This window comes from Bubalus kerabau, chromosome 19, assembly GCF_029407905.1.
Source record: "Bubalus kerabau isolate K-KA32 ecotype Philippines breed swamp buffalo chromosome 19, PCC_UOA_SB_1v2, whole genome shotgun sequence".
NCBI lineage: Eukaryota > Metazoa > Chordata > Mammalia > Artiodactyla > Bovidae > Bubalus > Bubalus kerabau.
Genome location: NC_073642.1, coordinates 42,395,769 through 42,408,096, shown reverse-complemented (window position 1 = coordinate 42,408,096; position 12,328 = coordinate 42,395,769). Strand labels below are relative to the sequence as shown.

Genomic DNA, 12,328 nt, shown 5'->3' with positions numbered 1-12,328 from the left:
TTCTCCTAGCAGTCACCTTAAGAAACCATGTACTTATTTTATCTAATTCTCAGAATGTTTTCAGATGTCCTTATTTGAAGTTCTCTTTAAGACCAGTTTATGAGCCTTAGGTAGGATAAGCCAATTTGATCAGCTTTCACATTTAACTCTGGTTTTTCCAAAAATCATTCATATCTATCTTCACGAAAAAAATTTTTCCACAATTTAAAGATAGGCAAGAGAACATATGATAGCCCATGAATCCAGTTCTATAATTGTTCTGAGAATCAGTGACACTAATAAGGTGATTACATTGATGAGGATAGGGCACATTGAAATTATATTTATTAAAAAATTAGTAATTATTTTATGATCATGACTATTATATTTACATCCAATAACTTTAAACTCAGTTTTATGACTTTATTAAAGCTATACTCTAATTTTCTTTTTATAGTTGTTTGGTTTAGTTTTAGGATACAAAACTTGATGGGTTTGACCAGCAAACCATTTTGACACCTCTGAAGTAATTTGATCTAAAAGGAGCTTAATTAAAATAAGCAATCATAAATGAAGAGCCACTTTAAGTAGTTTTTGAGGTGATTAAAAAGACTTACTGGACTACATCAGAGTTCAGCCTATGGGCCAAATCTGGATTGCCACCTATTTCATACAGCCCATTAGCTAAGAATGGTTTTTATGTTTTTCATAGTTTGAAAACAAAAATAGAGTATTTTGTGATACATGAGAAATATATGAAAGTCAGGTTTCAAGATGCATGAATAAACTTTGTTAAATACAACCACCATCGTTAGTTTACATATTGTTTCTAATGTTCAGGCCCTGCAGGGGCAGAATTGAGTAACTGCCGCAGAGATGGTATGGCTTTCAAACCCAAAAATGTTTACTCTCCGGGCCTTAATAGAACTGCTTGTTGGACCCTGGCATAGACAATGATTTCACAATGCGATGGGAACAATGTGTTCAAGCTTTTATTTACTTTTGTCTAGATGTTTCTTGCCTGCCGTATTGATTATTTTTGGTTAATTAAAGGAGAAAATAAACTACTTAATAAGTATAATGTTTTAATGAACAAAAGCTTTCAAAACAGGGTAATCCCATTGGAAGAAGACTACAAGACAGCCTTTATATAAGGGATTAGGGCATCCTGTTTTGTGCATATTCATAGTCAACATACCAAAAGGATACAAAAAATCAGTGTTTTTTAATTGTTGTTTTCTTGGGCTTTTAAAAAAAATACATTATTTTTTCACTTTATTATCTGGTTTTAGAATGTGTTACTGTCCTGATTTCAAAGATGAGTGAGATTTTGCTTTTAGGTGTCATTATAAACTCACAGATTCTTACATATTTATGTGTTTCAGTCCATTGCAGTCATTATTCCTTTGATTCTCAAATTGTCTGTGGGAGCCCCTGCTAGTTGGTTCCTATGTCCTTTTTCTTTCTTTTTTTTTTTTAATTTTTGGTTGCGCTGGGTCTGTTGCTGTGTGAGGGCTTTCTCTACTTGCAGCAGGTGGGGGCTACTCTCCAGTTGTGGTACATGGGCTTCTCATCATGGCGGCTTCTCTTATTGCAGAACACAGGTTCTAGGTGCATGGGCTTCGGTAGTTGCAGCACATGAGCTCAGTAGTTGTGGATCACAGGCCTTACAGCACTCGGGCTTCAGTAGTTGTGGTGCACAGGCACAGTAGTTCTTCCATGACATGTGCAGTCTTCCCTGACCGGGGATCGAATCCATGTCCCCTGAATTTGCAGGTGGATTCTTATCTACTGTACCACCTGGGAAGGTCCCCTGTGTCCTTTTAACATGAACCTAGTGTTCTTTTGATAACATCTTTATTTTTGACATGACAAGATGTCTCAGCTTTTACATCATAATTCTGCTTCAGCTTACAACCAATTGTTTCTCCAAGGAGCTCTGATTGTATTTGGTGCAGTGGAATTTAGGTGACAGTCTGTATATTGTCACCCTGCTTATTTAACTTATATGCAGAGTACATCATGAGAAACGCTGGGCTGGAGGAAGCACAAGCTGGAATCAAGACTGCTGGGAGAAATATTAATAACCTCAGATATGCAGATGACACCACCCTTATGGCAGAAAGTGAAGAAGAACTAAAGAGCCTCTTGATGAAAGTGAAAGAGGAGAGTGAAAAGGTTGGCTTAAAGCTCAACATTCAGAAAACTAAGATCATGGCATCTGGTCCCATCACTTCATGGCAAATAGATGGGGAAACAGTGGAAATGGTGGCTGACTTTATTTTTGGGGGGCTCCAGAATCACTGCAGATGGTGATTGCAGCCATGAGATTAAAAGATGCTTACTCCTTGGAAGGAAAGTTACGACCAATTAGACAGCATATTAAAAAGCAAAGACATTACTTTGTCAACAAAGATCCGTCTAGTCAAGACTATGGTTTTTCCAGTGGTCATGTATGGATGTGAGAGTTCTACTATAAAGAAAGCTGAGCACCAAAGAATTGATACTTCTGAACTGTGATGTTGGAGAAGACTCTTGAAAGTCCCTTGGACTGCAAGGAGATCAGTCCTGGGTGTTCATTGGTAGGACTGATTTTGAAGGTGAAACTCCAATACTTTGGCTACCTGATGTGAAGAGCTGACTCATTTGAAAAGACTCTGATGCTGGGAAAGATTGAGGGCGGGAGGAGAAGGGGACAGTAGAGGATGAGATGGTTGGATGGCATCACCGACTCAACGGACATGGGTTTGGGTGGACTCCAGGAGTTGGTGATGGACAGGGAGGTCTGGCGTGCTTTGGTTCATGGGGTCACAGAGAGTTGGGTAAGATTGAGCGATTGAATTGAACTGAACTGAGTACTTTATTGATTTTGCCTGGCAGTTTTAACACCTCTTTTGCATTTTCAGCATTTCCTTCACCATTTATAGTTTTCATTGTCATTTTTAATATATTCACTGTTCTGAACAAACCTAAACTCAGGTAGACCACATTTAAATCCTTTTCTCAAATGTGAACACTTTTAACCTCTTTTGCTACACTTTTCAGTTTCTCTGATGCCATGTTAGTGCCTTTGATTCAATTGCAGGCATCTACATGTGTGTTTGATTTTTGTTAGATCCAGTGTTATTCTTGGTGTGAATAAACTTACTCTTGTATAACTTTGTAATTACTGTAAACTCACGTTTAGTAACTTACTTTACATACACTTCTGAAATAAATTATCCTCATACCTCTCTGAAAAGTGATGCTACTTTGTTCACTGTTGAGTTAGTGAGATATCTTAAGGGCAAATACTATGAAACGTTTTGTTAACTGTGGATATTCCCAGTGACAGCATACCTGCTTTGTTTTTTGGTGTCTGACTAAATTTTGCATTCAGAATTTTCTCTATTCCCACAGCCCACTGTATATGAGTGTGCCTGTGTGCACACTCACAGAAACCTTTTAAAGTCACTTATTCCTAATTGCCTTACTCCAGTTTCCTTATTTTCCTACGATGTTTTTAGTACTACTTCATCAAAGAAAGTAATAAGCAAGGAATGAATATGGCTTATTTTGCTGTATTCAGTTTATAAATGTTGCTCTGAAATCAAATTTGCCTTTGGATTTAATCATGTCTGATTTTTGACCTGGAAAAAGTTGCTATCAAAAGTTAGAATTAGGGTACTTCCTTGATGATCTATTGGTTAAGACTCTGAGCTCCTAGTGCAGGTGGCCCTTGGATTGATGCTTTGTCAGGGATCTGGATCCCACGTGCCACAACTAAGACCTAATGCAGCCAAATAAATAAATATTTTTTTTAAAAGAATTACTCTCAGGATACAGTATTATTTCTTACCAAAACAATAGTACTTTGCATTTATGCAGGTACATTAGTGTTTTAGGCTTAATTTAAAGTGCATTCTGTTGTTTGGCTCCGGACAAATCTTTGGAGATAAACAGTGCAGGTTGTTCTAGCTTCATTTTACAATTCAAAGAAATTGAGGCTTAAAGAGTTCACAGCAGTAGAAGAAGAGCAGACACCAGAGCCTAGACTTTGCTGTCAGTTCCTTGATTTTCCTCTCTCTACTCCAGTGCCTTCAGATAGTCACTGATCCAGTAGTACCTTTGTTGGAACTAGAGGGATGAAGTAATCCAGCAGTAGTGGATTCAAATATGTTTCTTTTAAAAGGGAAGGGTTTTAAAGAGTACCCACTTTGGGTTCTTGTACAAGTGACAAGTTGAATAAATTACAGGTCCTGCATTTGTCAGTCATCACCTTGCTCGAGTACTGCTCTTGTGGAAGTGTGTCTTCCCAGTGTCTCCTAAAGATCTAGAAACAGAAAAGAGCCGAGGAGACTCCTTCACATGGCAGGTAACCTTGGAAGGACGCGCTGGTGCTCTCTGTGGTAGGTTGAGTTTAGTCTTTCCCTTTCCTCTGGCTTTTTCCATCTTTTAACTTCACATATACTTGTATGTTTTAACTCGAGGGGGAGAATCTGCTTCTGGTGATTTTTGTTATTGATTTGTTGGCAATTATAACAGAAGTATCATGTAAAAAAACAAATTTAAGCATTCTTCTCTTTGGGATATTTTATTATAATATGATCTACTTGAGAAATGTCAAGATTGCTTTGTGTTAAGTGGGCATTCATTTCCCTTTTCAGAAAAACAAGGGTTGAAGTTAATATCGACTAAGTATGGTTTCTATTTAGCTTTTTATATATGTGAAAGTTGTACCCTTCTACAACACATAGACCATTAAAAATAGTATCCACATTGAAAATTTAAGCTAAGGAAAAGACATGGAAGCACAGACTTTTTTCTGAAGCACATTTTCTTAGAAAAGCATCTTTTTTAAGAGTAAAAATGACATGAATAAACAAAACCAAAATCAATGCTTCCTTGAATCTGAGTCTAAATTTTAAATATTCACTTTTTTCTATATATGTGATAACTCCTTATAGAACTTGTATGTTTCAGGTAACACCTGTAAAACCTAACATGCTGACTTAAAAGTCAACCGGGTTCCTCAGAACTAGTGTAGAATTGGTAGACTTGAAGGTCTACTTTGAGTTTAAGGGCTGAGTAAAACCCCAAGAAAGCAACATTTTGTTGATTTGGTTTTCCGTCTCTTTTAGTAATTCTAGGAAGTTTGATTGTTTTTTTGTTTTTTCAGTTTCACTGGAAGTAGAAGCCACTAAGTTCCTTTTTTTACTAGAGTTTCAAGAATTTTTTTGGTTTTCACACGTCTTTATTCTTAAAAAAATGTGAATGCTGTACCAAAATTGAATGCTTTTTTTCATGCTTCATTACATTCTGCTAAGTCAAGGTCTGTTCTGTTTTTCAGCTATCAAGAGCTTTGTTGCCCACTGCGGTGATCTCCTTACTGAGGAAGTAATTCAGCATCTTCTTCCACCACTTCCTTGCACTGTGGATTTGCTAACTCAGTAAGGATCCACTATTTAGATTTGATACAGACTTTTAATAGCAATCAGTTACCCGCTGGTTATGTAATATTTTATGAAGTACATTAATGAGGCCAAGTTTCTGTAGTTGGTGAATGATTTTCCATTTGTAGAGGAAGGCAAACATTTAGTTACATGATTTTTTTTTTTTTAAGGTAGGATCTTGAAAAATACATATTAAAAGGGAAGGAAAGTTACTTGGTGGATAATGTATCTTCCATACAGTAAGATTTAACCAAGAAAGTAAATTTTAAGCCTGTTAACCTTTTCAGGTATGCGTTTCATTGGTTTGTTAGCGCTGTTCTGTGTTCTTAAGAACCAGATGCTTGTTAACAGTTTCAGTTTTTTGTTGTTCATATTTTTCATGTTTGATTTATATTTTTTTAAATATAATTTATGTCATGGTCACTAATAATTTCCCAATTAATGAAATGTACAGTTTAGGGAAAGATTTTCAAAAAAGTGTTTAATAATACAACATTTTATGTATATGGAAAAATACATGTGCAACTTCCTATGAAACTATAATGATTTTAAAGTAAAAAGCTGAAGAAAATTCTAAAATAAGAAAAATACAGCAAACTAGTACAGCCACTATGGAGAACAGTGTGGAGATTCCTTAAAAAACTGGAAATAGAACTGCCTTATGATCCAGCAATCCCACTGCTGGGCATACACACTGAGGAAACCAGAAGGGAAAGAGACACGTGTACCCCAATGTTCATCGCAGCACTGTTTATAATAGCCAGGACATGGAAGCAACCTAGATGTCCATCAGCAGATGAATGGATAAGAAAGCTGTGGTACATATACACAATGGAGTATTACTCAGCCATTAAAAAGAACACATTTGAATCAGTTCTAATGAGGTGGATGAAACTGGAGCCTATTATACAGAGTGAAGTAAGCCAGAAAGAAAAACACCAATACAGTATACTAACGCATATATATGGAATTTAGAAAGATGGTAACAATAACCCTGTGTACGAGACAGCAAAAGAGACACTGATGTATAGAACAGTCTTATGGACTCTGTGGGAGAGGGAGAGGGTGGGAAGATTTGGGAGAATGGCATTGAAACATGTAAAATATCATGTATGAAACGAGTCGCCAGTCCAGGTTCGATGCACGATACTGGATGCTTGGGGCTGGTGCACTGGGACGACCCAGAGGGATGGAATGGGGAGGGAGGAGGGAGGAGGGTTCAGGGTGGGGAACACATGTATACCTGTGGCGGATTCATTTTGATATTTGGCAAAACTAATACAATTATGTAAACTTTAAAAATAAAATTTAAAAAAAAAAGAAAAATACAGTTCAGATTATGGCTTATGAAGCATAACAGTAAAGTGAACCCCTGTGAGTTCAGCACAACTGGCGCAGAGGTTAATTAATGTTTGCGGTAACAGACTGCTGCTGCTGCTAAGTCACTTCAGTCGTGTCCGACTCTGTGCGACCCCATAGATGGCAGCCCACCAGGCTCTGCCGTCCCTGAGATTCTCCAGGCAAGAACACTGGAGTGGGTTGCCATTTCCTTCTTCAGTGCATGAAAGTGAAAAGTGAAAGTGAAGTCGCTCAGTCGTGCCCGACTCTTAGCGACCCCATGGACTGCAGCCTACCAGGCTCCTCCATCCATGGGATTTTCCAGGCAAGAGTACTGGAGTGGGGTGCCATTGCCTTCTCCGGGTAACAGACTAGAAAGTAAGTATTTTAGCCTTTTCAGTTCAGACAGTCTCGGTTGCACTTGCTCAGTTCTGTTGTTGTAGCTTAAGAGCAATCATAGCTCATCTGTGAATGAATGAATGCAGCTATGTTCCAGTAAAACTTTATTAATAGTAAGGGGCAGTGGGCCCAAATTAGCTATCCCTGGACCAAAACACTGATAACTTGAAGTTTTATCTGTGTGCTCCTCTTTAATACCATTCTTTCTGCCCTACTTTAGAGGTAATCACTATCCTGAATTTTAGAGTTGTCATTTTCTTGCATTTTTCAAAGGTGTATCACATATACATGTTTCCCTAAACAGTTCCTTGTTTAGTTTTGCTTGGTTTTGATCAGGCAGATGGTATCATATTGTTTCTGAGGCTTAACTTGTTTTACTCAACATGATATTTCTAAACTTCCTCTGTGTGCAAGTATGTTCTTGTTCGTTGCTGTTTAATATTTAATTGAATGTACAGCAACTTACCTTCCTGTTCAGTGAAATAGCCAAACTATTTTCCAAAATTTTTTCATATATATATCCATATTAATGGGAGTACCCATCAATCTACTTCTTCACCAACACTTACTCAGATATCAACTCTTGTTTAATCCAATAGGTGTAAATTGGTATCTCGTTATGATGTTATATGTATCTGGTTCCTGATGCTTTAAGTGTCATACTGTATGTTTATTGTTCCTCACTATTTCTATGAAATCCCTATCATGCATATATTTACCTATTTTTAGGTAAAATAATGATTTGATTAACAGACATTCTTTTTTTTTCTTAGCTGCACCACATGTCTTGTGGAATCTTAAGTTCCCTGACGAGGGATTGAACCTGGGCCCCGCAGACATTCTTAATTTAAATGTCAGATTTATCAGTCTTTTACTTCTTGGTTCAGTTCAGTTCAGGTCAGTCGCTCAGTCGTGTCTGACTCTTTGCGACCCCATGAATCGCAGCACGCCAGGCCTCCCTGTCCATCACCAATTCCCGGAGTTTACCCACTTATGCACATCGAGTCGGTGATGCCATCCAGCCATCACATCCTCTGTCATCCCCTTTTCCTCCTGCCCCCAATCCCTCCCAGCATCAGAGACTTTTCCAATGAGTCAGCTCTTCGCATGAGGTGGCCAAAGTACTGGAGTTTCAGCTTTAGCATCATTCCTTCCAAAGAACACCCAGGACTGATCTCCTTCAGAATGGACTGGTTGGATCTCCTTGCAGTCCAAGGGACTCTCAAGAGTTCTCCAACACCACAGTTCAAAAGCATCAATTTTTCAGCGCTCAGCTTTCTTCACAGTTCAACTCTAACATCCATACATGACTACCGGAAAAACCATAGCCTTGACCAGACGGACCTTTGTTGGCAAAGTAATGTCTCTGCTTTTCAGTATGCTATCTAGGTTGGTCATAACTTTTTTTCCAAGGAGTAAGTGTCTTTTAATTTCATGGCTGCAGTCACCATCTGTAGTGATTTTGGAGCCCCCCAAAAAATAAAGTCTGACACTGTTTTCACTGTTTCCCCATCTATTTCCCATGAAGTGATGGGACCAGATGCCATGATCTTAGTTTTCTGATTGTTGAGCTTTAAGTCAACTTTTTCATTCTCCTCTTTCACATTCATCAAGAGACTTTCTAGTTTCTCTTCACTTTTTGCCATAAGGGTGGTGTCATCTGCATATCTGAGGTTATTGATATTTCTCCCAGCAATCTTGATTCCAGCTTGTGCTTCTTCCAGCCCAGCGTTTCTCATGATGTACTCTGCATAGAAGTTAAATAAGCAGGGTGACAATATACATCCTTGATGTACTCCTTTTCCTATTTGGAACCAGTCTGTTGTTCCATGTACAGTTCTAACTTGCTTCCTGACCTGCATACAGGTTTCTTGGTTAGTACTTCCTATCTTTTGATTTATAAAATATTCCTGCATGGTTATAAATATACTTTTTTTTTTCTCTCTCTCTAAAATGTTTAAGGTTTTTGTCTTTCACATTTGTGTTAATCCATCTGGACTTTATTTTTGTGTTTGGAATGACATAGGGTTCCAATTTCATTCTTTTTTAATATGGATAACACATTGTCCCATACTTTCCTAAAGAAATCCATGCTTCCTCTCTCTGGTAAATGCCAGAGCACAGTCTGTTTCTGTATTTTCTTACCATATTCTGTTGATGGGTTTGCCCATTTCTGTGCCCATACTACACTGTATAATAATAATGATAAATTTTGGTGTCTGTTAGGGCAAACTTTTTGGCCTTTTTCATCTTTAGGCATAGATTGGCCTTTTCGCAGTTTTGATTATCTCCTGTTGAAATTTTAATTGGAGTTAAATTTAATCTATAGATAAACTTGAAGATGATTGACATTTTTATAATATGCATAAACATAATACCTCTTCTATTGTTGAGGTTGTTACAAAGTGTAAAATTTTTCTATGTGAAAGTCTTACATGTCTTTAAAAAAATTTATTCCTAGCTAGTTACTTCCTATTTTTCTTTGCAGTTATTAAATAAGTATGTGGGAGTATGTGTGTGTCTCTATAATCTCTTTATTGCTAGTGTATTAAAAAATATAATTGACCTTATGTCCAGCCACCTTGCTAAACTTTCCTATATCAAGCATTTGTTTGTAGATTCTTTAGGATTTCTCCCTTTATGATATTTATTCATATATTTCTTTGGGTTCTGTCTCTCCCCTATGTGGTAACAAGATGACTTGATTACAATTTAAAACTGAATAGAAGTGGCTTATTAAAGTGAATGTGTCTCATGTTTCACGAATAAGAATAATGTTTGTGACAGGCTTTTTATTTTATTATTTCTTTTATTTCTTTTTGATTGCATTGGGTCTTTATTGCCGCACACTGGCTTTCCCTAGTTGTGGTGAGCAGGGGCTACTCTGTGCGAAGCACAGGCTGTGGGTGCACAGGCTCAGTACTTGGGGCTCACAAGCTCTCACACAGGCTCAGTAGTTGTGGCCAGTGGGCTTCATTGGGTTTTGCTTTTTTTTTTCATTTCATTTATTTATTTATGGCTTCACTGGGTCTTTGTTGCTGCATGCTTTCTCTAGTTGTAGCAAATGGGGGCCTGCTCTCTAATTGCGGTACATGAGCTTCTCATTGTGGTGGCTTCTCTTGTTGTGGAAAATGGGCTTCAGTGTTTATGGTATGTTGGCTTAATTGCCCTGTGTCATTTGGAATCTGCCTGGACCAGGGATCAAACTCACATCTCCAGCTTTGGCAGGCAGCTTCTCTTAACCGCTGGACCACTAGGAGAGTCCGGTTTTGATTTTTATAAAGTGGTTTAATCTGATAATTTTAATGTAACAAATTTTACTAATTTTTTACTAGGTTGCATTCTTGAGATAAACTGAGCTTGGAAATAGTTACTTACAGATTTGGTTTTTTATGTCTGGGATTCTTCACATATATTTATCAGTGAGACTGCCCTATAATTTTCTTTCTTGTGCTGCAACCCTCAGGTTTTCATTGATGTTATACTAGCTTCATGGAATGAAGTAGGTGAATGTTTTATAACAAGGAGCTTTTAGAAGATTGAAATGGTGTGTCACATGAAACCCTCTGTAAAACAGTCTGGACCTGCTGTTTGATTTGTGGGAATTATTTTAAACTACATAGTTTATTTCCTTAATTGCTTTAAATATTTGAGATCTGGCTTGGGGTTCTGTTTTGCTTGTTTGTTAAATTTTTCCAGGAATTTTCCCATTGCATCTTCATCTTCAAATTTTTTGGCATGAAGTTATTCTTAGTATTCTCTTATTTTTTTAATCTCTGTTGTATCTGTCATTTCCCTTTATCAATTTCTGATAAGTTTTCATTATGCCTTCTATTCTGTTTTTCCTGACTCATCTCATGAGAAGGTTTTTTTAATTCATTTATACAAAAAGTAACTTTGCTTATGTTGAACTTGTTTCCTATTTCATTAATTATCACTTGTCATTACTCCTATTCTTAAATTCTTTTTCTAACACCTTAATTTGAAAGCCTAGCTTGTTGAATTTCTTATAATTCTTTTAATATAAGCTAAGGTCATAAATTTCCCTGTAAGGATCCAGTTGCTCAATCCTAAAAGTATTAACATACACTATTTCCATTTTTTTCCAATTTTATATATTTTTCAATTTCATTATAATTTCTTTGGAGTTGTTTAAAAATATGTTTTAAAATTTCTAAATGTATGGAGCAGTTTCTAGATTACAATTTCGTTAGATTGTTAACATAATTGCATTGTTCCTAGTTAAAAGGATGTGTACATTTCTTTATCCAATGTGGTGTATATTTTGTTGGATTCATATATTTCAGTTGTCCTGGAAAAAAGGCCATTATTTCTTCGAATATTGCCTGTTTTCCTTCCTTGTTAAACTTTCCTTCTGGGGCTTTGGTTAGACAAATTTTCAGTGTTTTTGTTTTGTCTTCCATGTCTCTTGTGTGTGTTGTGCTAAGTTGCTGCAGTCACATTTGACTCTTTGCAACTCACTGGACTATAGCCCACCAGGCTCCTCTGTCCCTGGGATTCTGCAGGCAAGAATACTGGAGTGGGTTGCCATGTCCTCCTCCAAGGAATCTTCCAACCCAGGGATTGAATCCATGTCTCTTATACCTCCTGAATTGGGAGGCGGGTTCTTTACCATTAGCACTATCTGGGAAACCATGTCTATTCTAATATTTTTTTCTTTCTGCTGCTTTCTGTGATTTCTTCCTCAGCTTCTTACAGTTAACTAATTCTGCCATCAACTGTGTTTAATTCAGTAAACCTTTGCCTCTGTCAGGACCAGGGACTATTTAAACTGTCTTTCAGTTCAGTTCAGTTCAGTTGCTCAGTCATGTCCAACTCTTTGTGACCCCATGGACCCCAGCACACCAGGCCTCCCTGTCCATCACCAACTCCAGGAGTTTACCCAAACTCAAGTCCATTAAGTGGATGATGCCATTCAACCATCTCATCCTTTGTCATCCCCTTTCTCCTCCTCCCTTTAATATTTCCCAGAATCAGGGTCTTTTCAAATGAGTCAGCTCTTCACATCAGGTGTCCAAAGTATGGGAGTTTCAGTTTCAATATCACTCCTTCCAATGAACACTTAGGACTGATCTCCTTTAGGATGGACTGGTTGGATCTCCTGCTGTCCAAGGGACTCTCACGAGTGTTCTCCAACACCACAGTTCAAAAGCATCAAT

General features: G+C 37.4%; 1 protein-coding gene across 8 annotated transcripts in view; it reads left to right on the top strand.

Moving 5' to 3' along the window:
* Positions 1 to 12,328, top strand: part of HEATR5A (HEAT repeat containing 5A) — a 105,278-nt gene that overhangs the window by 31,653 nt on the left and 61,297 nt on the right. For all 8 annotated transcript variants that reach the window (XM_055556093.1, XM_055556090.1, XM_055556096.1 and 5 more), the window contains 2 exons: positions 4,215 to 4,367; positions 5,309 to 5,408. In XM_055556093.1, coding sequence (XP_055412068.1) covers positions 4,215 to 4,367; positions 5,309 to 5,408 — 253 coding nt within the window. The remainder of the gene's footprint in view (positions 1 to 4,214; positions 4,368 to 5,308; positions 5,409 to 12,328) is intronic.